The following is a 25,911-nucleotide window of genomic DNA, read 5'->3' as shown; positions in this document are numbered from 1 at the left end:
GTGAGATATTTTTAACCTAGACGTCTTTAGTGTGCGATTCAGGAGGCTGCATTAACACCGCTAGTGGGTGCAGGCTTAATTTTAATTTAGAAAAATATAGAGACGGCTCAGAAATTCCCCTTGTCATCCAAGTGCAGGAACATTATTTTAGTATGTTGCCCACAGTCAAGTTTGTTATTGTGTACTGAGAACCATAAAGCCGTTTAGAAGGCTAATTTCAGCTTGCTGTGTACATAATTATGCAAATAACGGGGATGTATATGAATTGTATCTGTGCAGTTAATGATTATACCTTTGCTTTCTGCATATTCCATCATGAGACCCACAGACATACAGCAGAGAGTGAGGTGTGGGCTCAGTGCAGGCTTAGCCATTTCTTCTACAGCCCTGGAGATTTTGTTTGAGATGCTCAAGGGCCCAACTTCTACAGTGACACCTACTTCGTCAGCCACGGGATTTCAACCAGCAACCCTCCAGATGCACTCCTAACCCACAGATCCCCCCCCCCCTCCCCCCCAAACTGCACGTTTCTAAGTGTTGTTACTGCGGTTGTAGCCTGATGCTGATGACAGTGACATATGACCAGGTGTCAGTAAATTGGCGACACAACCAAAGCAGGACCCTTTACACTGGAAAGGAGTCTCCTTAAATATAGGAATATTTTTTATAAACCGGGTTAGATTTTAAGAATGTGTAACCGGTTAGCACTGTTACTGCACAGTTTGGGTTTGAGTCTCTACTGTGTCATCGTGGGGCTCATTGGAATTCCCTGTGTGAGCCCTGTGATTGGTTGGTGTCCCATCCTGGGTTGTTCCCTGCCTTGTGCCCTGTGATTGGTTGGTGTCCCATCCTGGGTTGTTCCCTGCCTTGTGCCATGTGATTGGTTGGTGTCCCATCCTGGGTTGTTCCCTGCATTGTGCCCTGTGATTGGTTGGTGTCCCATCCTGGGTTGTTCCCTGCCTCGTGCCCTGTGATTGGTTGGTGTCCCATCCTGGGTTGTCCCCTGCCTTGTGCCCTGTGATTGGTTGGTGTCCCATCCTGGGTTGTTCCCTGTGTGAGCCCTGTGATTGGTTGGTGTCCCATCCTGGGTTGTTCCCTGCATTGTGCCCTGTGATTGGTTGGTGTCCCATCCTGGGTTGTTCCCTGCCTTGTGCCCTGTGATTGGTTGGTGTCCCATCCTGGGTTGTTCCCTGTGTGTGCCCTGTGATTGGTTGGTGTCCCATCCTGGGTTGTCCCCTGCCTTGTGCCCTGTGATTGGTTGGTGTCCCATCCTGGGTTGTTCCCTGCCTTGTGCCTGTAGCCTCAGCATAAACTCTGATCCCCCATGACCCTGAATAGGGCTAGTGGGTGAAGAAGATGGATGGATAAGTAGCTCTGCTTTCATTCATGCAAACCACCTTCAGCAACCAGCAGGTATTTAGTTTGTGAATATCTAATATATTCCATGTACTTAGAAGACGGCTGGTTCCGTTCAAAACCCCCAGCTTAGTAAGAAACCGAGAGTAACAGCGAAGTGTCACGCAATTTGGTCTCCTCAAAGCAGCAGTCACACTGCTGGAAGAATAAATGCTGCTGATTGAGTGCATTGGACAACATTGAATATTAGGTTTGCCGGCCGAATTTAAAGCTTCACATATCTGATAGGTGCTATTAAAAGCTCCTTGTCATCAAATAATAAAAGAAGCAGATTTTCAGATAAACATAATAACTGATGCAGCTGGCAGTGAGGAGGATCTTCTCACTGCGCAGCCCCACCCCACTTTTGGCTGTTGTCAGATGTGACAAATGTATAAGCGTCTTCCTACAGACCCCTGTAACACCCTCTGGCTGGATTAATATTTCTCTCTTATGAAAGGTGAATTTGTGATTACATATTGCTTTCACGTAGAGGGGAAATGGTTTTTCTTTTTTCCATTGTTGTCATACATTACTACCTGAATATTGGGAAGATACTGGAAATTAAATTCAAATGGAAAATACGTGTGTGCAAAGTAAAAAAAAAAAAAAAATGGTGTAGATCTCCCTGGTGTGTATTAAATTGAGCTTTGAAGTATGTTTGCGTTACTACATGCTGGACTGGGATTTTCAGAGAGACAATATTTGTCATGAAATTCCTTTGTCATTTTAAGGGATTATGTTTGTTTGCATTGGGAGGGGGGGTCTTTGGTCTGGTGTCTGCTGGATTATGTGAGGACTATCTATCTCAAGACTGGCACAGACAAAATTCAGGGAGACACACTGGGTTTGTGCGGAAGTGAAGGCACTGACCTGAAGCAGTCCGCCTTAGATAAATAAATGGTCCGGCTGTTGTACCCTAGAGAAAGGTATGAAAACCACATTTCTCCAGGAAATTTTCCCTGCATGAGTCATCAAAGTGCAAAATGTCAGCCCCCCTGCCTAAGAATGCTTGTTCAGTCAGTAAGTGCTAGCAAAACAATCCAGCGATCTTTTATACAGGACCGTTGCAATCTGTTATTTTAAGATTCAGTGTCAGATTATCAATGAAGAATCAATATCTGTGCCTCATTCTATGCGCCTCCGGGGAGCTCGATGCAGGGAGGATTACAGTGTAAAATGCCATATTTTTGTTATCATTCCTTCCCACTATCAGCTTTGCAGACTTATATAGTTACATTTCATGCTTTATGCAGAAAATAAAAGCGTGGGTTGATCTGTAGATGCTAGGGGCTTTATATGCACATTTAAACGACACCATTTACCATTTAGCTAGTCTTGCAACTCTTCCAATGTAAAATCTGTTTAAATTTAGATCCGGTCTGCCACAATATGTAATGTGACTCCGATTATCTTTGCGGGCTATGTTCTTCACTTCCATCTATGTTGATGAAACTTTGACGGTGTTTATGGGTAACTTACAGTACAGTGTACCTGTGCTAAAAGGAGGCTTTACAGTAGATGCCCTGTCAGTTAAACTGAACCTCATTTATCAACATTTTGTCCCCTGATGTCTCCAGGAAGATTGCAGCAGCACTTAAACTTGACCTGAACATCTTTTCGTTCGACTTACAGAAATATTAAAGTGACCAAAGTACAGTGATCTGCTGTTTAGTGCCTGAGAGCAATGAGAATGTTACCATTTTGAGGAGTTTGTCGTTACCTCTGAATGACCTGAAAGCTGCATCATAATTATCTGAAGCCCTGCTGTTGCTACCTTGAGCAAAGTACTTCAGCTCAGTTACTTCAACTGAATTTAATGAGTGGCACATTTGGTTATATAATGGGTAAAAAAAAGTGTTTTGGCAAAAGTATCAGGTTATCAACAAAACAGTAAGAAATGGGTCATCGCTAATTTCCTGCATCTTATCTTTTTATATCCCCAAATTGAAATTTTAGGTTTTATTCATCATTAGCCGAAGCTGTGCAGGTTGTGATTCACTGCAGGTCCCGAAATGCCCAAATGACTGGCTGAACCAGACTTCTAATGTGTGATTTTTTTATTTTTTTTTGCGCCCGGTCTCCTGGCAAGAAATATGATTGGCTTGCCGAACAAATCAGACCAATCAAACTGTTCTCTTATGTCCAGTTGTGAAATAATTGCTGTAGCTGATTATCACTCATGCAGTGCAGCAGCTTCAGCGGCACATTCCTCAGTATGAGTGCCGTACAGAACATACCTTCTGACAAAACCCCCGTGCTGAGCTTTGAAGGGTCATTTCAATGCTCATGTTATACAAATCGTACATTTTCATTAAAAAAACTTTTCTTTATGATATCTGTGATTATACAGCTCCTTCAACCAATATGACACCTACAGTGTATTTTAAACAACTATCTTACGTGATATGTTATCTTATCATATTGGAATGTACTGGGCATGGGGAATGTATTACATAGCTGGACAGGTTTAAAGGAGTAAGGGAGACAGAACTGTAGAGAAATGTGTGAAGGCACTGACCTGAAGCAGTCCGCCTTAGATAAATAAATGGCCCGGCTGTTGTACCCTAGAGAAAGGTATGAAAACCACATTCTGTACTGCCAACTGAGTTTGTAAAAATGCAAAATGGTGGTCACATTCTTTTGTAATATACTAATAACATGCGGATGTCTTGTTGAATGTCACGTTTTCTCCCCTATAAGTTCAACTGTTTCAGGCGCATAAATACAGCATGAGAACTAATGTGGAGGGGGGGGAGGTGCATGGGGGGTGGGGTGCAGGCTGGTGATGGTAAAAATTGTCGTTCGGGGGGGTAGAAGCTTTGGGCATGCAGATGACCTACAGCCGCACCCCTGGGAGAGACCAGCCTTATTTGTGTTACTTTGAATGCCTATATTAAAAAACAACATGTAAATTAAATTAAATAAAAGACGGCATCCTTGATGGGTGGCATATTAGGGGGCATAATGGCGTATATGGGGGGGGTTCACAGCCCACAAATGCCCCCCAGCCCTGCACATAAGGAACAAAATAAGTAATTCCTTCTTCTGGCTCTGTTAAGTATTTAAGTTATCATAGACAATGTAAGTGGCATTAATATGATAGCACTGAGTATTGTGAGTATCATAAGCATGGGGGGGGGGGGGGGTGGGGATAGATGCAGCCATATCGTTTGAAGCTCCTAGCTGGGCCTGCTGGGGTGGATAGGGTGTGGAGATGCCTGATCCGGCAGAGACCTCCATGAAGAGTAACAAGAGAAACCCAAGTACCCTGGCCAGAGTAGTGTTACAGAGACCCCCCGGATAACTGGTGGGCTTCCTGGAAATGGCTCCAGCTTAACTGAAATCATTTTTCCGTCTTTCCAGTGCAAGTTTAGGGGCTTTGGTGCTAAATGCCAGTTTCACTTGACAGTGACAGTGATCTTCGCATCCATCTGGTTCCACAGGGTACCTGACTGTTACCATCGAACCCATACCCCCTGTCATTGTGGGCGATACCGTGACTCTGAAGTGTAACTTCAAGACTGACGGCAGACTGAGAGAGATCGTCTGGTTTCGGGTAAGCAAAGCTTAGCCGTACATCTGCAACGTTGTTGGTTCGGGACAGAATTCTGGCTTTGATTTCCAGCCATCGGAACCTTCACTTGTGTCAGTGTGTGAGTCCGTGGGTTAGACCCATGTAAATGTGGACGGAAGGTTGCTGGTTCAGATCCCTTGAGCCGGACCCTTAATTCCAGTTACTCCTGGGACTTTTTCCATTGTACGTCACTTTGGATGAAAATATCAGCTAAATAAATGTAAATAGAATTTTTTATTTTATCTTACAAGATGTCAGTTGATTTCACAGCGTTTTACTCTTGGTTTTTTAACGTCAATCCTGCAAATACTTCAAAAGCAATAAGAAGTCTTTCAGAAACACTGAGTATATGCTGATGTATTATGAAGATCAGTAGACACACACTCAAAAATTGTTTATGTAATTCATATTTTTGATTTTTGAGCTGGGCGTCTTACATAAGCAATTCCAGTTGAGTGTCTTGCTGAAGAATATTTCAGGAGGAACCCTTCTGGTATTCGAGTCCCAACCTTTGTGTTAGAAGCATAGCAATCCATCTAAAAAGCCCACAAATTTACAAATGTAAACAAAACCAATAGTCAATTAAACACAGTGTTTGCAGACCAGCAAACTAGGCCTGTCCATTACTTGTCCACTATTCCTGAGAAATTAGGGTACATATTGAATGTATTTTGCAATTAAAAAAGCTTTCTGGTGGAGATGAAAGCCTACGTTTAGCCTTGATTCTCAGCAATCCTCAGGAACCGTGAATAAAAAAATTAACACTGAATTGTTTAATGAACTAATGACTTAATTCACAATGTTGATAAGTTGGTGTGACCTAAATGGAATAGTTATATAAGGAAAAGTTATATAAATTGTTTATATTTGAAATCACCCTTTACATCCACCCTGTTCAGCGGCACAGACTGCTTTCCATATAACAGGTTTTGTATAAGAGAATTTTAATGTCGTCATGTGACGTTTCAAATTGATGGGCCTCCAATTGTGCTGGAATAAGCAGCATCCGTACAGCACCAGCAGCAGATCCATTTAGCTGTCCTTAATGCACCCACAACAACGCTTATCAGGCGTTTCAGCATAAGCAATTATGCACATACAAAAGCGAATCCAGTCTCACACTTCACTGTTGGTAGCTAACTTCTGAAAACTAATTAAATTAATAAAGTGCTTGATTTATGTGAGCTAGACCAGCATTTGTCTATTGAATGTGTAAGACAGAATAGACCAAACATAATGTAATTATTAGCACGATAAGCATAATTAACTCTAATTGCTATGATTATTTGTGAAGGTCTTTATAAATTTTTCACGAAAATTTTGAATTAAAAATCAGGAAACAATAGCACAATTCAGTGACTATCCAAAATACATCTCGGGCTTTTTATATAACTATTCTTCAGCTGTCTTGTCACAGTAAGAATGAACCCAGTGCTTTAATCTTTCTGTCCACATTTTTTTCAAAGGCACATGGCCCTTGGAATTAGTGAGAAGTCCAAAACTCTTTCATTCATGGTGTGCAGCATATTCATGTGGAGAACCAAGAGTCCAGTGGGGATTATGAACATTTAGGCTAAATCGCCTTCCTCACCAATCTAAGAATCAAAAGGAAATATCCACAATTACGTTCCAAAGACTTTTTCCCTCTTAGAATGGTTTGTTAAGTGCCTTGTCGGACGTAGGAGCGCAGGAGTGGGTCCCCAACGATTGCACCGTCGGCCTGACATGTCCTCCTGATATAATCGTTAGATTTACTTTTACTTGAGTGACAATTAAACAGCGCAGTCAAAGGGGGGCGTATGTTTTCAAAGGCGATGGGAAATGGCATCCATGCATGTCCCAAGGCAGCTCAAGCCCTGTGTATAATTTCTCACACATAACTGAAAAGCTTTAAGCGCAGTGCAGGTTGTGTTTGCTGAGACAGTCGCGTGTTGTCTCCCGATCTCGGTCGGAAGGGCAGGCGACAGCAGTGCCGTATTCGGCGTCGTACCTTCAGCCAGTGCGAAGTTCCACACCAGAAGATTCATCGTTTCTCTTTTTCCACTCGAAGGTTACAGATGGGGGCAGCATGAAGCAGAAAATCTTCACGTATGACGCCATGTTCAACACCAATTACTCACACATGGAGGACTACAGGAGGCGCGAGGACCTCGTCTATCAGTCAACGATCAGGTAGACGCCCACCACAGTGACAAACAGATGTTCTGGTTCGGTCGGCGTAGCCCTCTCAGCATTGCTATCACGAAAGGAGGCGATGTAAGGTTTAAAATAATTTTATAATAATAAAAATTTCGTCATTCTTAATGAGACTAAAACTGTTTAGTTGCAAAAAAAAATCACTAATCCACATGACAAAATGATGATATAGGATTACAATCTTCATTGGGTACATGTCCTGTCTTCGTGCTTGGCGTGCACTGTCAACTGGGCTCGGTAACACACAGATTTCATAATGAAAGATAAGAAACATCCTGTTATTTATTGATTCGTTTTTTGGGGTGGGGTTCTGCCGATATTGGGGGGGTGCGTCCCCCCTGTTCCCCCATTTCAAAAATCCCTGCCCCTTGGTGTTAAATAATATGTAACTGCAGGAGCTGAAGTAATCATGCTCCCTCCAGTCCTCGCAACTTGATACCTTGAAACAGCAAGAATAGCTAAGAACTGGAAACTAACACACTTCTGTAACTTTTCATTCATGTTCAAGAGTTTCCAGACATACTGGTATCTGTCTAAGTCAATGTTCTGGCTATGACAGCAGACGTTCAGTGTTACCTCCTTGCCAGAAGGATTGCGTGCTCTTACGGAGATTCCTAAGGCATTCCGACATGAAGGGCAATACTGATGGTACCACACAGAAACATTTTAAATGATTGAATCAAAGCTACAGATGGGGTGGGAGGAATGGAGGTGGATGTGTTCCCATGCAGGAAACTGCTGTTGTACCTTTACCTTTAGGTGGCTTGAGTGGATAAACAAAAAACGTGTGAATCAGATAATCGACTGTGTACAATACAAATTGTAGTCAGTGTTAGAAAGACTATCTATTATATTGTGGATAGCAAAATATGAGAACATACAAAATTACATTTTCTAATACTACTGCCTCCTTGTCTTCTTTTATGTGGGGACATGCTACTGTCAATCACATAAAATACTACACCGATTCATTTAAAGTCACTTTGTTAACGGTAGGTAATAGCACATGCGGGTAGGACCCATGACAGAATCAGCCGGTAGGAATTATAATTTGGTAGGTCTGAAGTCTAATAGCAGAGCTTTCCTTTAATCTCTAGGCGTCAATGTATTTCATCTTCTGTTGTGTTTATGAAAATGCACTTGTGTTCCACTTAAGTTCTAATTAAATTCAATTACAAATACAGCTTAGTGCCGCCTTATGCTCTACTTACTTTTTCCCCGTCTAGAGTCGAGACAAGAGCTGTACTTGCAGTTACTATGAGGTTTCGTAATAAGCACATTTTTGCGTAACAGGGTCACTGTCCTACTTTTAGGACACTGTTCTAAGTCTGGGTTCATTCTGGAACTACAGTATTTGGGGCTGACAGTTTTGGTATCAGTGGTGTTACAGGCATGGAGGAAGACGCTGTAGATGTTGACGTCTCACCCCAAGGTCACGACGGCAGTCTGACTCATTCCGCTGCTTCTGGGGAACATCGTTAACCTTCGCGACGCAAACCTCCCATTCCACCACATCCCATAGCCGCTCTGTTGGATCTCTCTGGTAACTGTGGAGGCCGTTTGAGCATAGCGACCTCATTGTCATGTTCAAGTAACGAGTCTGAGATGATGTGACCTTCGTGACATGTAAGTTATTTTGCCAGGAGCAGCCATTAGCAGCTGGGTACAGTGTAGTCATAGAGCGCTTTTCCACTGCACCGGGTACTATACTTTTGGTATTTTCCCTTATGCATTGAACTCTGATCGAGTACCAGTACCCAGAGTACCAGTACCCAGAGTACCAGACCCGCTGAAGTACTTTTTTGGTACTTCGGTACTTTGGGGTGGGACTATACACTATACAAACACTGGCTTGGACACAGTTATGAGCTCAAAAAACAAAGTTAAAAAAAAGGAAAGTAATAATAATGTATATGTGGACAAACGAGAGCCAGGATTTAACTGCGATCTGGCTGGAAGAGCAAGAAGACGATCAGGTGCCGTGACAAGGAATTAAAAAGTGTTATTGGAAAAAATAAAAATATCGCAATGTGATTTTGTTGTAATAAATATTGGGCTATTTCTAAAGCAAAAAACTAGTTCAAAATAAATACATTTCTCACAAACCTAGGAGTGATTTTTACTTGGAACGATGAAAATGATCAGAATGCAGAGCTCATGCAAAAGCAGTGGCAGGAAACTAAACTGATTTTTTAAACATAGGGGTGCTGCATGTTAGCTGTGACCCCCCAGCTATGGCGAGCGAGACGGGATCCGGGAAAATAAGCGTTTCCTATGTGCAAATGACAAATGAAGCAGATGTATTCATTATAATCTTGAAAAGGAACAATCACTGAAATTGCAATACAAGTTTTCTGTCGTTTAACAAAGCAAAAAAATGTTCGTGAAAATTAAACCCACCGCGCTACAATATCTGTATAGTATGACGATAAGAAAAACCCTGATCTCAACAAAGCTGAACTCGGTTCCACAGGTCTAAATTAGCGGGAGAACATTTTAAAATGAATTTGAGGAAGCACTTCTTTACACAGCATGTAGTTAGAGTATGGAATAGTCTTCCTGCTAGTGTAGTGCAAGCTAAAACCCTGGGTTCCTTTAAATCAGAGCTAGATAAGATTTTATCAACTCTGAGTTATTAGTTAAGTTCTCCCCAAACGAGCTTGATGGGTCGAATGGCCTCCTCTCCTTCGTAAATTTCTTATGTTCTTAATATCACTGTCCTTGCCATGTGAAAAACACCTGACCTGCAATGCTGGTATTGATATCGCACATCGCCCAGCTCTATAACATACTATCGCCATTTTTCTAATTCAGTACAAAATATTAATACTCTGGTAGGTTGTGGCATGTGGTTATGTGCTCACTGGGTAGTAAGGGGCCCAAAGTGTATCCCCCACATCATTACACCACCAACACCACCAGCTAGAAATTTTTGAAACAGGGCAGGATGGATCTGTGCTTTCATCTTGTTTATGCCAAATTCTGACCCGACCATCTGAATGCCACTGCAAAAATCAGGAATTATCTGACAACCTTTTTGCAACCTTCCATTGTCCAGTGATGGTGAGCCTGTGCCCACTGTAGCCTCAGTTTCCAGTTCTTAGCTGACAGGAGTGGCACCCAGTGCAGGCTTCTGCTGCTGCAGCCTGTCAGCATCAAGGCTTAACGTGTTGTAGATGCAGTGATGCTCTCCTGCATACCTTGGCTGTAACAAGTGCATATTTGACGCACTGCCTTTCTTTCAGCTTGAACCAGTCTGACCAGTCTTCTCTGACCCCTGGCATAAATAAGGCATTTCTGCTCATATAACTGCCGCTCACTGGATGCTTTTTCTTTTTCAGCCCATTCCCAGTAAACCCTAGAGATGGGTGTGTGTGAAAATCCCAGTACGTCAGCAGTTTCTGAAATACTCAAAGACAAAGTCAATATTCAAAGTCGCTTAAATCACCTTTCCTGCCCATTCTGATGTTTGATGCTAATGACCTACATCTGCATGATTTCATTCACTGTGCTGCGGATATAAGACTGGCTGGTTAGATATGGGCTTCGACGAGCAGTTGGACAGGTGTACCTAATAAAGTGGCCAGTGAGTGTAAACGTTTTATCTGTTTAAATGTGTGGACGCTACAAGGGAAACTTAAACTGCTGTTGAATCACAGATCCACATTTTCCTTATTATGCAGTCATTTGGTGTCGAAGATAATCAGAAATGTTTGGCAGGCTAATCCTGTTTTGTTTAGTTTAGTTTAGCCAGTTTCTGTCTTTCTGCTTATATAAACATGGTTTAAGAAAAAAAAAAAAATCACTGACAACACTGACTGCCTTCCTGTGCAACCTAAGTAGACTTGACAGATTAATTTGTTTGTATAAAATGAATGCAGATGCGGTTTATCTTTTTCAGTAATTACATATAATGATACAAATAGCTGATTATTATTAAGTGTTTCATGAGCTGCCCTAATGCATTCTGATGAGTAAAGGCAAATATGGAAACCACGAATGGAATAGGGGAGATTGCTTGGGGACAGAAGCTGTAGGGGAGCCACAGGCTGTGTGCTCTGAGATGCAGGCAGCCTCTGGATTTGACCTCCACTTACATCCAACAGAGATAAGGCCGCTTTCCTAACACCGATGATGCTCCATACTCGTATATATACCTGCAAATGCATTATAATACAAAAATCGTAAATATCGTTCTGACCAAAATTATGGCCATCGTGTACGATATCTCCTGCAAAAACAAAGTGTGGTGGGAAAGCTTAGCTCTAAACACACTCGTATGTTTGGTTACGGAACAGCACAGGATAAAACAATTAAAAAAATTGAATAGGATGAAGAAGTATAAAAAAACAGTAACAATACATCGACAATTATTAGCATCTGTTTGGAGAATTCAAATTAGTTTGAAAAAACAGAACAAGACTGTCATTGCAGTCAAATCAGACTCACCTGTGATAAATTATCAACATTCACATGACTTGAGATACCCAATGAATGATGACTGTAATGCTTACATGGAGTATTTTTACTTCCTCACTGTTCCACAATGGTACATTCGAGAGAGCTGTCTCAGTGCGTCAGAAATGCTATTATAGCGCCAAGCAAAGGAATTCTGAAAGGCTACGCAGCCATCTCCAAAGACCTTGGCATTCCTGTTTCAACAATTCACAATGATATTAAGAAGTTTGCTGTTCATAGAAACTGTCAAGAACTTCGTGGGATATGGTGGGAATAGGGAAATTGATCAGTGGAGGTTTTGAGGTTTGGAGCAGTACACCGCAGTAAACATTCACAGAGCTTACGACTGACCCGGAGCAATATGGAGGGATAGTTTCAACCCGTATGGGAGGTGGCACACTAAACCAAGACAGGCTTTAAGGGAGAAGGCCAGGAAAGACAGCACTTTATAAGCAAAAGCTAAAAAAGGCAGAACTGGTGTTTGCCTGTCCTTCAGGGAGAATATTCTAAGGACAACTGCAACCAAAGTAAATCTCTTGGGCAATGCAGGCCGATGGCTTGTTTATTGGGGATGGGGTGAAGCTCATAAGGGAAGGAACATCATACCTACAGGTAAATATGGCGGAGGATCTGTAATGCTGTGGGGCTGTTTTACTGCCTCTGGTGCTGGAGACCTTGAACATATTAGAGCACTATTTCCCAAACTGGTCCTTGGGGATCCACAGCAGTCCATATTTTTGCTCCCTTCCCAGCTGGGAGAGAGCAATAATGTTGGGAAACACTGTATTAAAAGAATCATGAGGCACTTTAGAGAGAGTTGTGCTACCCAGTGTCAGAAAACTATGGTTGAGTTAAAGATCTTGGGTCCTGTTGTAGGGCAACCATGCAAAGTACTCATCCATAAACAAGAATGGTTGGAAGAGGTCTGTTTGAAACTGGGTGGCAATGAGCCCTCATCTCAATCTGAGTGAAAATCTTCGGAAAGAGCTGAATGCTGCCATTGGGAAAAAGGAATCTTGCAAAATTCAAGAGCTGGAACGAATTGCAATTGAAGAGTGGGAGGAATCACCTGCAAGCGAGTGCGTTTGGCCACGAGGAATGTTTGGAGACCCTTAATGCCAGCCAGCTCATACTTTTTATGTGAAATCACGACATTTAAATTGCAAAGGCATCTTTTTCTTGAATAACTTTGAACACACTCTTAAAATTTTCTGCTGATACAAAGCTGGTACATTTCCAATTAGTTCTGTAGAGATATTGTACATAAAAATTCAGAGATGCCAATAATGTCGACCGTAACTGTATAATCCCCAAAGAATACATTTTCACAATATCAATACCAGCTAAGAAGTCATGAATTTCATATATACTTATACATGTATAGTTTTCCTTCATTGAAAGACGGTAGGAAGGTCAGTAGCTTCAAGGAGAAGAGAACAGAGAACAGCCAGTGTGGTGCATCGCGGCTCAGGCTGTAGCTGCATCTCCCAGGCTGCCACTGAAGTGCTTTTATCCCGTCAAAGTAAAGTCTCTCATAATGTGTTGGCCGCTGTCACAAGCCCACGGACTTGGGAACGGCAGACAGACAGCGACCTTTACTGTGCTGTAATTCAACAGGTAAACTGAGAAAACAAAACACAAAATCAGTCTTTTTAAGTTTTAACGGGCGACAAAATCAAAGAGAGCGTTAGCTGCTGGTGAAAATGGCCAAAGGGACTGACGTGATCTTTGATGAGGCAGCAGTCACATTCCGTCATTCATTTTCCTGTTCAGGGTCATGGGGGGGGGGGGGGGGGGGGGGGCAGAGTTTATCCTGGAGGCTTCAGGAACAAAGGCAAGGGAAAACCCAGGATGGGGTGCCAACACATCGCAGGGCACGCTCACACCTACAGGGGATTTGGTGACCCCAGCTCACCTTAGTATATTTTTAGACAATACTCTTGGGGCGACGCAGGGGGAAACCCCACAGCGACATGGGGCGAAGATGCAAACTCCACACACATGGAGCCATGGCACCAGAGGTGTGAGGTGAGGATGCTAATCACTGCACCGCCATGTCTCCCCTTCATCCATCCATCCATCGCATCCATTTTCCTTTATCCGGTACAGGATGACAGTCAGCTAGGCGTCTATGCCAGGGAACTCTGGGTATGAGGCCGGAGACAACCTGAGCGAGATGAAAAAATGGAAACATTCTGCCTGTGTCCGTCTGTTGGATTTGCTGTTTGTAATATTCCTTTTACCCGGGTGCGATAATTAGCTATGTTAAGCAACATGGGTAATTAGAGACAGGCGGGACAGTGAGTATCGTCACAGTAACATAGGTGTCGCTTGTCTTTCTTTGTTCATCGATGGGGAGGTGGCTCAGCTGTCTGTCTTAAATAAGCACTAAGCTGCCTGCAAACGGCATGTGTGCTTTTTATAAATGCTCTTTGATTAGTAATGTGGATTCAGGCTTTTTTTTTTTTTTGGGGGGGGGGGGGGGTTGTCACAGATGATTTCCGGGCCTACGGCACCTCCAGCTGTGAGCACCCTCCCCACGCTAATAATTCCATGGCATCACCTGCCGTGGCACATGAGACGTAACCTCCTAACCCCCCCACGCGCTGTAGGTCACGCCAAGGCACGAAAAAGCCGCTTAACGGCTGTCGCATTCGGGGTGTGGGGGGCAAAACAGGGGAGGGGGAGGATGTACAAAGCTTACAGTCGTCTGCTTGACCTTCTAAGGGCAGATGATATAGGCCGTGTGGCTCCCTGCTAGCCAAGGACACATATTTGTGACCTGAGGGTCGCTGGCTGAAATCACAGAGAAGCCTTTGGATGTTGTGCATAAGAGAAAAAAAGTTGTAAACTTTCTGAATTTCTTCAGCATATATGCAGTGGTGTAATTGGGTTGTACTATAAGCTGTTCTCCTGCTTTACTATGGACCGATCAATGAAATAAATCATCCATCTATCCATCTTCTAACCACTGATCCAATAGAGGGCGACGTTGGGGCAGAAGGCTGGCACAGTCCCAAATATGATGCCAGTCAATTGCAGATCCCAGACATACACACACTACGGGCAAAAGGGAAACTGTTTGTGTATTAGTGAACCTTTGGACTAGCAGGGAAGCAGCCCTTCCAGGCACTTCAGATGGACCATGGGAAGAAGATCTATTACGTTCAGAGCAGAGGGGGATTCACATCCCCAGGCATGATGGTATGGGACTGCAATGTCGCCCACTAAGAACTGTGATCGCGCTCCATGACGCAGCTCTGGCTCGTTAGACACTGAGAGGCGACGTAAACTGGTTAGCAGAAAAAGCCAGTAATGTTGTATAAGTGATCACTAGGAGAACTCTAAAGTGCGCGGATGTTGTGAATAATGCAGAATCACTCCTACAAAAAGCTAAATGAGTGGGTTAGGGCTTATTAAGAGCCAGAGAAGAAAGATGTGACATTTCCATGAAGCCTGAAGTCATTTATAAACTCTCCCCCAATATGGCTGTGATGGGTCTCTCTCTGTCTGAAGGGTGTCTCTGCTGTTTTTCATATAATGAACGCATAATTGATGCACTCAGGACATATTTACTGAGCTCCTTTAGCGCTGAGAGCCCAGCAGAGCGTATAGTCTCAGGCACCCAGCCGTTCGTGAGTCACAATCCCGTGTCCGTTTAGCGGAGGAGAAACCGAGGTTTTCGTGCCAGCCAGCCAGTTTCCGTCTCCTCTGCCCCACACGGGCGTGCGGAGCCCCAGGCCGCTGGACGCGCTGGCTGCAGAGTGCCCCATGCCAGGGTAAGGATGTGCCTAAGGATGGAGCCGAAGGATATTCAGCTGTCAGTGATTCCATCATAAAGCATATAGAGTATAAAGCGAGTTCACAATGTGTTAGAGACCCTGCACAATGGGTCTTATCTTGTGGCTTTACGAGTTCTCCTGTGTAAAAACCATGGTTGGCAAGTTGATTGGCTTGTCTCCTAGAAGTATCCAGAGGGCGCTAATGGAATCGCCCCCACCTCACTCCCCTGTCCCCATCTCCAGTGGATCTGTTTACTGTTGTGAGAAACAGAAGCATTTCACACTTGTCCGAAAGGTTTTTTGGTTACACGCTGCCAATTGCGCTGGTCTCGGAGTGTCCGTGCTGCTTTCACCGTGTCAACACACGCTCAGGAAAGACAGGATCTCAAATGCCCTCCAAGCCAGTGAGGTCTTGCTGTGAAGAACCGCAGAGACCTTTTTCCTGTCACTATGTGAGGTTATTTCGAACTGGACTGGTGCTGATCTACAGGCGCTGTGTGACTGTCTCGTTAGTAACAGTCAGTGCAAGAAAAACGGCAGATTTTGAGGGTTTATAAATCTACTGCTAGGTCAAAAGGAGTTTCCTCTCAGCTCTTTTCATCTGCTAATGCAGAATTAGAGCTTGTCCCTTTCATTTAGGGAATTCTTCATGATGGTTTTCTTTACTGGAACTATGACAGAAAGGTGTCCACCTGTCTCACAAAGCCTTTATCCTGCATTTTACCAGCTGTGAAAACAAGGCTTTGAATCTGTAGCGATGATTCTGAAGCGATTTGTCTGTTAGTTCTTCCTAAAAGACCAAACATTTTGTGCCTTCTTAGCCATCATATTCATACCTCCCCAGTAATTATATGGGCTTGGGGGGGGGGTATATCCTGTATGTATATCCATGTTTGTGATTCTGTGACAGTTATCATTGTTCTTCATTTAAAACTTCTGAGGTTTACATTCTTACCAGAACAAACCATAGTATCTCAGAACAGTGACAGGCCTAATTCAGGCTTTGACGGTTCTGTCTTCCCAGGCTCCCAGAGGTCCGCATCGCTGACAACAGGCCCTACGAGTGTCACGTGGGCGTCTACGACCGCTCGACACGGGAGAAGGTGGTCCTGGCTTCAGGGACCATCTTTCTCACGGTCATGGGTAAGTTACCCATGGGGAACGTGCCGCTTGTCGGAACGAGAGGTGCTGAATTCACAAGGTATCCGCCGAAGATTTACAGTTACCTTCGTGAAGGCCAAATCTCACACACTTTTTATTATTCAGAGAGGTCTGTGTTGTTTTCGCTTTCAACTTTATCTGCTCCGTGTCTGAGTGAATGCTTCAAATCTACTGGGACCGTATACTGGGGATGTTTAAACAGGTGTCAGCAGCAGGCAGGGAGAGTCGTCCTTATCGCATATTCAGTACCACCACTGTGGAGTCAGGAGATACTGCTGTACCCTAACTAATGGCAGCGTTTCATTAAATCCGCAGCGTAAGCAAAGCCTGCTGGACTAGATTAGATAGATGTGGGTCATGTCACCTCTGGTGTAGTTTATATTTACATAAAGCTGACAGAAAAAGACCATACAAGATCATATGCACACTTAGGGTTACAAATAAGTGTTTTGGGGCAATACCAGCCCATTACCCCTGCTAGCCAAGCCCTTAGCTAAGCTAAGCTAATAACACTGTCCTACACATTGCTGGGATAGACACATTAGTCTGTTTAGTACTTTAAGGTCTTTCACTCAATGACTTGTTTCATGGATGATTTAGTATTTTGTTATTGAATACCTTGCAAAGATAAAATATCTTTGCAAATGCTGAACAGAGAAAGAAAGGCTTGTTACAGCATTGAAATATCGAATTCGGAACAGGATCATTCCCAGAGAATCAGCCCAGTTTGACGTGGAGCACCTTGTGCGTAAGATGGTGCAGAGCGTTAGTCTCCTGCAAGTGTTGAAACAGATGACATGTGTTGATACTGAAAAGAAAAAAAACAACAACATTCGCATGCGCCAACAAAACTGGGAGCCATATTAGAGTGATCAACTCAGAAGAGCTTAGCAGCTGATAGCTTGTAGAGGAACCGCATGGATCAGCTTCTCATAGAAAAGGTAACGAGAAGAGCATCACTGTCATATTTCATTATCACTTAATTAAAAATCCAGCTGGTAAGAACAATTACACCTAGACTCTGGGCACCCAAAGGGATCCAGTGCACAAGCAGCATTTAATGCACTAAAGCAGATCCTAAATATACCGCGCTATGGGATTAATTCTGTTATCTCCTTGTCAAATACATGTGCAGTAAATCTGTTGGTAACACTTTTTAGTGTTTAGTTTTTAGTCATTTACAAAGACAACATTCATAACACATTATAATGCATTCATAATGCATTATAAACATGGCTACAAATATTTATCAAAAGGCATAACACATTATGGTTGTATTTATTATGCACTATGAATGGTTTATGAATTGATCATCTGTAACGCACTATAGATACCTTCATAATGCCTTATAATGGTCAATATATGATTTAAGGATGATTTGTGCTGCATTATGAAGGTATCTATTGTTCATTATAGACTTCATAAAGTATTTATAATGCATAATAAACATATGTATAGCCATGTTTATAATGCTTTATAAAGGCATTATAATGTGTCATAGATGTGTTTATAAATTGCTAAAAAAGTTACGATTTTTTTAATTTGATTAAAAACTGAATGCTTTTTTGCCGTTTTCTTCATATTCACCTGCCTGAATTATGCACATAAAAGAATTGCATTAATCAAGGTACTTAGTGATACAAAATCCAAAGTAAAACCTTTATTGTGGTTTGATCCATGTGACTATAATGCCCTCCTTTGCTCTATAGCGCCTCCTGTGTTTATCTCGGTGGTGGAAGCTGACACTCCGGCCTCTTTCAGCCGCTACCAGGCACAGAACTTCACTCTGAAGTGCATCGTATCTGGAGGAAAACCCGCCCCGACGGTAAGCCGAGAGTCAACAGGAGCGTCAAACTCCGCGCTGAGCCGTGCCCAAGTCACGTGTGGCTCTGCTCGGGCATCGCGCTCGTCTCCCAGCACGCTTCGTCACCGGCCTCGCCGGCATGTTCGCGCAGAGCCGTGATTAATGTATATCTCAAAAGGAATAATTTCCCTGATCTTCTGGATCACGGGCTGGGAGAATTTTCTAAGCCCGAGATATAAAAGAGAAGCTGCAGCTGTGCAAGCCTGGTGGTCCGCCAGTACAGATACAGCTGTAATGACTGTGCTTAGCTGTCCTTAAAAATGCCTGCGCCGAAGCAAGGCTTGTCACTGGAAAGATCTCACCTTCAAATGTCTGCTACATAACGTGTTAAATTGAAGGGAATGTGGGTAATGTGGACACCAGCTACCCAGATACACCAAGAGATTATGGATCTCCAGAACATCGCCAAGAGACACGAGAATGAGCCTCAGCCACTTTGTTTACATTTTGCGGTGATACTTTTTCATTTTGAAAATGCCCCCCTGAGCACTATTTTTCACCACTTTGTCACAGAAGTAACGGTAGTCAAAAGGGTGCTACATCCACATTGGTAATCACCCCATTCTTTTAAAGTGACCCGAGCATTCCACTGGCCCTTAATAATGACACATCTGCTCGATGCATATAAAAGGGTCATTTTGTAGTTAAACATTGAAGCAAAGAGCTTGGAAATTAAAGACTGGAAAGCCGACAAGCTGGAGTTTTTAGTGACCAGGAAATTCAGCTTGATGTTTTGGATTATGGGTGGGGGGTCCATGATGAAAGATGGTCGGTCAGTCATAGTGTGTGCAGATCGTTAAACGCCATCACACAAAGTGGCACGATTAACAGCTGATCAAAAGGCGCAAACACATCTAAGGAAATGTCAAAAGGGGCTGTACTGTTACCAGTAGCTGTGACCGTTAGTCCTGCACTTCTAAGCAATGTTGGTCTCACTCACCCCCCCCTCTCTCAGGTGTTTTTCAAACGTGATGGGGAGACGATCAACGTGATCCCCTATATTCAGCCTGCAGCTGGGGGGGAGGGTGGGTCAACAGGCGGCAAAGGGTCCAGACCCCCAGTCACCCGCATCTTCGATGACACCGCCCCGCACGGCTCGCGACCCCTCCTGCACCCGGGTGGTAGGCCGGCCCAGCTGCACCCGGAGATCCCCCCGCATGGCGACGTCCCCTGGGCACCGAGGGTCAGCCCGGCTCCGGCCACAGCGCCCCGGCGCTGGATGCCCACCAGCCACCCGCTCTACTACTACCAGCACACGCACATTCCCTTCAGCAATGGCACCACGGAGGTGCAGGCACTGTTGACCTGGAGGCTGAACCCCCAGCTGGACGACCAGGCCCTGTTCAGCTGCGAGGTCAAGCATCCCGCCCTGTCTGTGCCCATGCAGGCCGCAGTCACGCTGGGTGAGTGTCACGCCTGTCTGACGTGCGCTGTGCAATGGGACATGCGTGTCCTCATTATCAGGCAGGAGTTTCCAAACCTCACTCAGTCCATGGGGTACGCCCTCCATGCTTGTGACATGCACTGAGGAAGCCTCATCTCATCTCATCTCAAACACAACAAAAAAAATGTACTAAGTGGGTTTTGGAAATAGTCATTCCAACAACTTCTTTACAATAACTTTACACGTTCTTTACCTTATTCTCCCAGTTCTCTAACACGCAGCTTTAAATGCTTCACATTGTTCTGTGCCATGCGACAGACAGACATGCTTCCTAAGGTCACCATGACCCTGTCATTCATAAACATATAGATGATGGATTTATTGGTATTTATTATAGATGTTATAGATGATATTTGGTATTCATTAGTGCCTTCAAACATGCTCTCCGGTGATGCTGCTGACAAGGAGAATAATTACATTTTGAGTGGAGACTGGTTCACGAAAGACACCTTTTTAATCACAACTTTGTGAGTGATGGGGCACAGGCATGTAGACTTGTTACCTAGAACCAATCATATACTTCATTCCTTTCGTAAGCATTTTGTGATTTGCTCATTCAATTTTTAAAGTGTGTCCCCCCCTCCCCCCCAAAGTCATGTTTGTGAAGAGTTCTGTATTATTACTTCATTATTGTAGGAAAATACTCAGAGGGTCTGTGACAGGAGGATTGAACAGAGTTTCATACTGTGGTTCCCCTCTCAGTGAAACAAGGGAACAGGACCAGATAAACCAAGGCTTTGGGGGGGGGGTGGGGGGTGACACAAAGTAACATTGAAGGTTCAGCAGGGAGTGTATCACTCTGCTGAATGCAAAGGGCCCTGCGGCCCAGGTTACCGGGGCAAGACAGAAGGAAACACCAGAACATCTGGAACATCGAGAACCAGGGGGAGGCGGAACAAACTCGGCATAATCTCCCAGGCTCCTCTGACATTTACCTTTCAGAGTGGATACGTGCATGCAGCTGAATTTTTTGTCAGTTGTGCACCATCCCCTATATATCTACATGAAAACCATTCTTGACAATTTTATATTCAGCGTGTTTATTAAAACCGGCAGTGTTTCCGAAAGTGAAGCCCCGTGATTTCGGTGTACTTTTCCACAGCCCTGGCAGGCCAGCCTGGTCCGGCGCCCCTCCTGTCTAGCTTTTATTCTCCGTCCTCATAAATATTTGCCCAGCCCGTTTTACTCTCTCCATTAGGAGTGCTTTTCAATCAAACAGCTACCGTCACAGATGAAATGGCAGCCAGACAGCTGCCTCGAAATATTCCCCAAACACGAGAGCTTAAGGTTTCTCCTCAAAGTGTCTTTATATATTTTAGCACATTAATGAAAGCTGGACTGTGAATCGTGGCCTCGGGTCCGACAGTGATACTCCTCCTGTCGATAGAAACTAGCTTCACTTTCAGACATGTTCTTCTCTGCTTTCTCCCTTAGCGGCCCCCAAAGGCCCCAAACTCCTAATGAGCCCATCAAGGGCAAAGGTAGGGGATACAGTCCGCATCGCCGTCCAGGGTTTCCAGGTAGGAAGACTTGGGGTAAGTGCATTGGGGGGGGCTTTCAAACTGGGGCTGTTTTTCTGTTAGCTATTTGCACTTTGCGCCTCTTGCCTGTTTCAGAAGTATCTTTCGGAAGATCTTCAGATAAAAGTTTACAACTATGAATAACTTGGGGCTCCACGGGTTACACAGTATGACTGACAGTTTACCATAACTCGCTTCTCCTTGACTTTTACGAGAATCTGCCAAACGCCTCGCACTTTCATTGTCTCCTTGGTTACCCTCCGAACTGGGAGTATGTAGCAGCGTGAGAAGTCGGGGAGGGGAGGGCATATAAAGCGAGATTTGCACTGGATGTTATTCATCTGCTAATACAGCTACAAGTGCTTCGATCCCAACACCGCGACGTCGTTAAAGGCGGTGCTCAGTTTCACACAATTGCATCATTCATTTCCTACTCGAGTCAGTCATTTGCTGTATGGAAGATCTCACACCTCCAGTGCTCTGGGTTTGATTCCGGCCCTCACTCTGCGTCTGAAGTGCAGATTCGCTCCAAAACCAGTACATATGTGAACTGGCGTCTCAAAACGGAACGGACAGTTAACGCCAATCCAGCAATCGATAAGCTGTCTGACAGCTATATGCTACATATTTCTGTGATATTAGGGGCTGATACATTAACCAAAAATTCGTCTTGGAAAATTACCTAATTATGCATTGATAATAATTGACTGTTGTATGAAATGAATGGGAGCTACCTTTCCTGTCTTAAATAATGACTCCATGAGAAACGCACGTCCCTGGGTGACCTAAGCTCCCCCCCTCTACAGAACGACGTGTTCCCTCAGCCCCTGGTCACCTGGACCCGGGTTGGGGGCCTCCTGCTGGATGGGAACGTGCAGCACGATGGGAGGGAGCTCGTACTAGAGCGGGTACCGGCTGAGCTGAACGGCTCCATGTACCGCTGCACGGCGGAAAACCCGCTGGGCGCCGTGGACACGCACGCCAGACTCGTTCTGTTCCGTGAGTGCAAAGGCATCCCTGGGCATCTGAGGTGGGGGAGGGCCTTAGTGCAGGTGTGGTAATGGCTCAGGGGGTTATGGAGAAGCAGAGGATGGGGCTTAGGGAGGGGCTTATAGGAAGAATCAGGGATTTTGGGTGGAGCTTATACTGAGCCTTAGGGAGGGGCTTATGGGAAGGCTCGTGGATTTTGGGTGGAGCTTATACTGAGGCTTAGGGAGGGGCTTATAGGAAGAATCAGGGATTTTGGGTGGAGCTTATACTGAGCCTTAGGGAGGGGCTTATGGGAAGGCTCGTGGATTTTGGGTGGAGCTTATACTGAGCCTTAGGGAGGGGCTTATAGGAAGAATCAGGGATTTTGGGTGGAGCTTATACTGAGCCTTAGGGAGGGGCTTGTGGGAAGGCTCGTGGATTTTGGGTGGAGCTTATACTGAGGCTTAGGGAGGGGCTGATGGGAAAGCTCAGGGATTTTGGGTGGAGCTTATATTGAGGCTTAGGGAGGGGCTTATGGGAAAGCTCAGGGATTTTGGGAGGAACTTATACTGAGCCTTAGGGAGGGGCTTATGGAAAGGCTCAGGGATTTTGGGTGGAGCTTATACTGAGCCTTAGGGAGGGGCTTATGGAAAGGCTCAGGGATTTTGGGTGGAGCTTAAATTGAGGCTTAGGGAGGGGCTTATGGGAAGGCTCAGGGATTTTGGGTGGAGCTTATACTGAGGCTTAGGGAGGGGCTTATGGGAAGGCTCAGGGACTTTGGGTGGAGCTCATACTGAGGCTTAGGGAGGGGCTTATGGGAAGGCTCAGGGATTTTGGGTGGAGCTTATACTGGGGCTCAGGGAGAAGCGTACAGAGGTGTCTGAGCATGGGCTTACACTAAGGCTCGGGGTTGGGTTGTCTGGATTGTGTTGAATCTGTGGAATGTAATAATAGCATGGCCTTGACACCTTGCATACCCTGATGGCAAGTCTGTCACCTTGCTTCCACAGAAAACCCAAGTATGATGAAAGGCACACAGGATCGAAACAGTAAGTAACAATGCTGGGGCATGTGTTGTTGACTCATTCAAAGTTGACGGGTAAGTTAATAAATAAAAATGGATCCACTGGTCCATTTTCCACAGATATTGCATAATATTATTTCTAGACGATTTAGGAGGTTTTCTGATGGAAGCTTGGCTTTGCAGTATTTTTTTAATAATGATATTTGGTCTATTTATAACTTCCACAAAGATATGTGAATGTTCTGACTTTTATGAAGTTACATAATATCTAAAAATTATATATTTTATAAAGTATTATTAACACGGCTGTAACTATGTATAAAAAGGTACTATAGATACCTTCATAATGCATTACAATGGCTTATAATGACAGTCGTAACACATTATGAAGTTATCTATAGTATAGTATAGATGACAGCTTCATAGAGCATTCATAATGCATAATTAACATGGCTATAACGTGTTATGCCTTCTTATAAATGGTTATAGTCATGTTTATAATACTTTATGAATGCATAATGAAGGTATCTATAATGCATTATGGTGACTGCTTTAAGAGAGAACTTGTCCAGTGATGGTTACATGCTGTATACTAGTGACCCTGCATTCCCATGCATGTAACTATCTGCCTCTTTAAGGCCTGGATACAGGCCACACACTGGGCTGGTCTGTTTCATATTTAGAAACTGTAGAATACAAGTCAAGATTAACCTCCACAACCTATAAGGGGTCAATGCTTTAGGGTAGAGCATAGATGTCAGTAAATTAGAAGTGTGTACTTCAGCACAGATAATTAACTCACTTAAGATAAAAAATAAACGGCCATATAATTAAATTATGCACTGTTGTGTATAAGTGCTATGAAGGCTTTCAGAAGCATAACAGGTTGCTCCCAATACGGCCGCGTCTGCAACAGGAAAATTAAGCCATATCTAAATTGGAAGATGATGCGATAAGGATGTAGCTGTAGTTTGCTGTAGCACTGACAGAATGATGCTGCTTCATTTCAAGGAGACAGCTGGCGTGGAAATCAAACAACTTGTGAAGTTTTGCGTGGGTTTGATGTCTTCGTGGTTGTAATTAAGGACGTGACTTAGGAAACGCCCACTTCATACGCTTACAGTGTGTTAATGTAGTATTTTATAACTCCATAGAGATGGTGTGTATAAGCAGTCATGGACGACGGATGCAGGTCGTACTCTGTCACTGTAGCGTTTCCACAACAGCGGTTAATATGTCTAATTTCCCCTGCAGAGACCAGCATCATTATTTTGTCATATATGAGTGCATGTTTGCTATATAACTTTTTCTCCCCTTGTATACAAGGGTGTAATTTCAATACAAATAACAGTTTAAAAGCAACCCCCCCCACTCAGTTACCCCTTTCCACTAGGAACCCTTTCCTCCACGGACATCTTGATTTTGTCGAGTTTGGATGTCGATTGGTTACAGAATCAAAACGCAAGCCCCTCCTTTGTTGACCCAGGGACACGTCGAACTCGGCAAACTCAGGACAGGCTGTATTCTCACGTACCTGGTCGTGGAGGTCCTTGTGCGTTTCCTGACTGCACGCCTGTTCGCGCATTACTCTTGCAGACGCCGCATCCCGCAGGGACACGCTGGGGGTCCGCCTGCTGACACTGCTCCTTACGATGACCCTTGAAGTCACATGAGGGCCGCGGACGCGCTGGACTTCGAACTGCCGCTTCTGCACAGACCTGGGGTTCCGCTCTGCCCGTCTACAAAGCTGCCGGACTGCTCTCTGTTTTCGTACAATCGAAAAGCGAAAAAATAGGCAGCCCTTTGTGAGAAGGAAAAACCTGACAACTCATCTCCTGGCCTGGTCTCAAACATCACGCTGTTTCTTTTTTTTTTTTCTAATTACAATAGTGTTTGTCTGCAGTAACCTTTATTTTTTTTTTTTTAATCGGACTGGCATCGTGTGGGCAGGCCCACAATGTGAATCTCCCCACCTTTCACTCAGTTATATTTTGCTCCCTTTGTACTCGTTGACAGTAGCTCTAGGCAAGAATTGTTTGTTTGAATGCCGTCTCCACTATGTCCCGTTTCGCACATGACATTTTCTTAATGAATCTGGGCTTAAACTGGAAAAGGGGAAACAAACCTTGTCTTGATTTTTTGCTTTGCAAACAAAAACAGCTGTGTATATAAATGTAAATAAAATGTAATTTAATAATTTGAACAGAATATCATTGTACAATAAATTATATATACAGTTTAATACAAAACATCTACGTTCAATGTGGGTAAAAGTCGCATAAACGGACTCATATTTTGACGCAAACACAAAGAACTGCTGCTGCGTTAAATACCGCACTTGGTCGCCAGTTTGTACACCATGTTTAGGTTGTTTAGGAGTTTTAAGTCACCTAAATATTAACTGAACAGATGCTTCTATCTAAAGCCATGATAAGTAGATACACAAGAACTCTAAACCCAAGTGTGTTAAGTGTTTGTTGTTGCAGGGCAAAGTTACATGACCTAATTTCACCAAATTTAA

General features: G+C 44.0%; 1 protein-coding gene across 2 annotated transcripts in view; it reads left to right on the top strand.

Annotated features, from left to right (window-relative positions):
* igsf21b (immunoglobin superfamily, member 21b) overlaps positions 1–25,117 on the top strand; it is a 45,258-nt gene extending 20,141 nt beyond the window's left edge. The window contains exons 2-10 of one of the 2 annotated variants that reach the window (XM_049016982.1): positions 4,842–4,954; positions 7,023–7,144; positions 16,433–16,551; positions 18,279–18,394; positions 19,389–19,836; positions 21,312–21,397; positions 22,204–22,396; positions 23,377–23,415; positions 24,987–25,117. In XM_049016982.1, coding sequence (XP_048872939.1) covers positions 4,842–4,954; positions 7,023–7,144; positions 16,433–16,551; positions 18,279–18,394; positions 19,389–19,836; positions 21,312–21,397; positions 22,204–22,396; positions 23,377–23,415; positions 24,987–25,063 — 1,313 coding nt within the window. In that variant the 3' untranslated portion in view covers positions 25,064–25,117. Of the gene's footprint in view, positions 1–4,841; positions 4,955–7,022; positions 7,145–16,432; positions 16,552–18,278; positions 18,395–19,388; positions 19,837–21,311; positions 21,413–22,203; positions 22,397–23,376; positions 23,416–24,986 lie in introns of both variants that reach the window. The other variant, XM_049016981.1, reaches the window with a different exon arrangement.
* Positions 25,118–25,911: the final 794 nt, after the last annotated feature.

This window comes from Brienomyrus brachyistius, chromosome 6 (genome assembly GCF_023856365.1).
Source record: "Brienomyrus brachyistius isolate T26 chromosome 6, BBRACH_0.4, whole genome shotgun sequence".
Lineage (NCBI taxonomy): Eukaryota > Metazoa > Chordata > Actinopteri > Osteoglossiformes > Mormyridae > Brienomyrus > Brienomyrus brachyistius.
The sequence above is the reverse complement of the archived record's forward strand: the minus strand, read 5'-3'. Positions and strand labels throughout refer to the sequence as shown.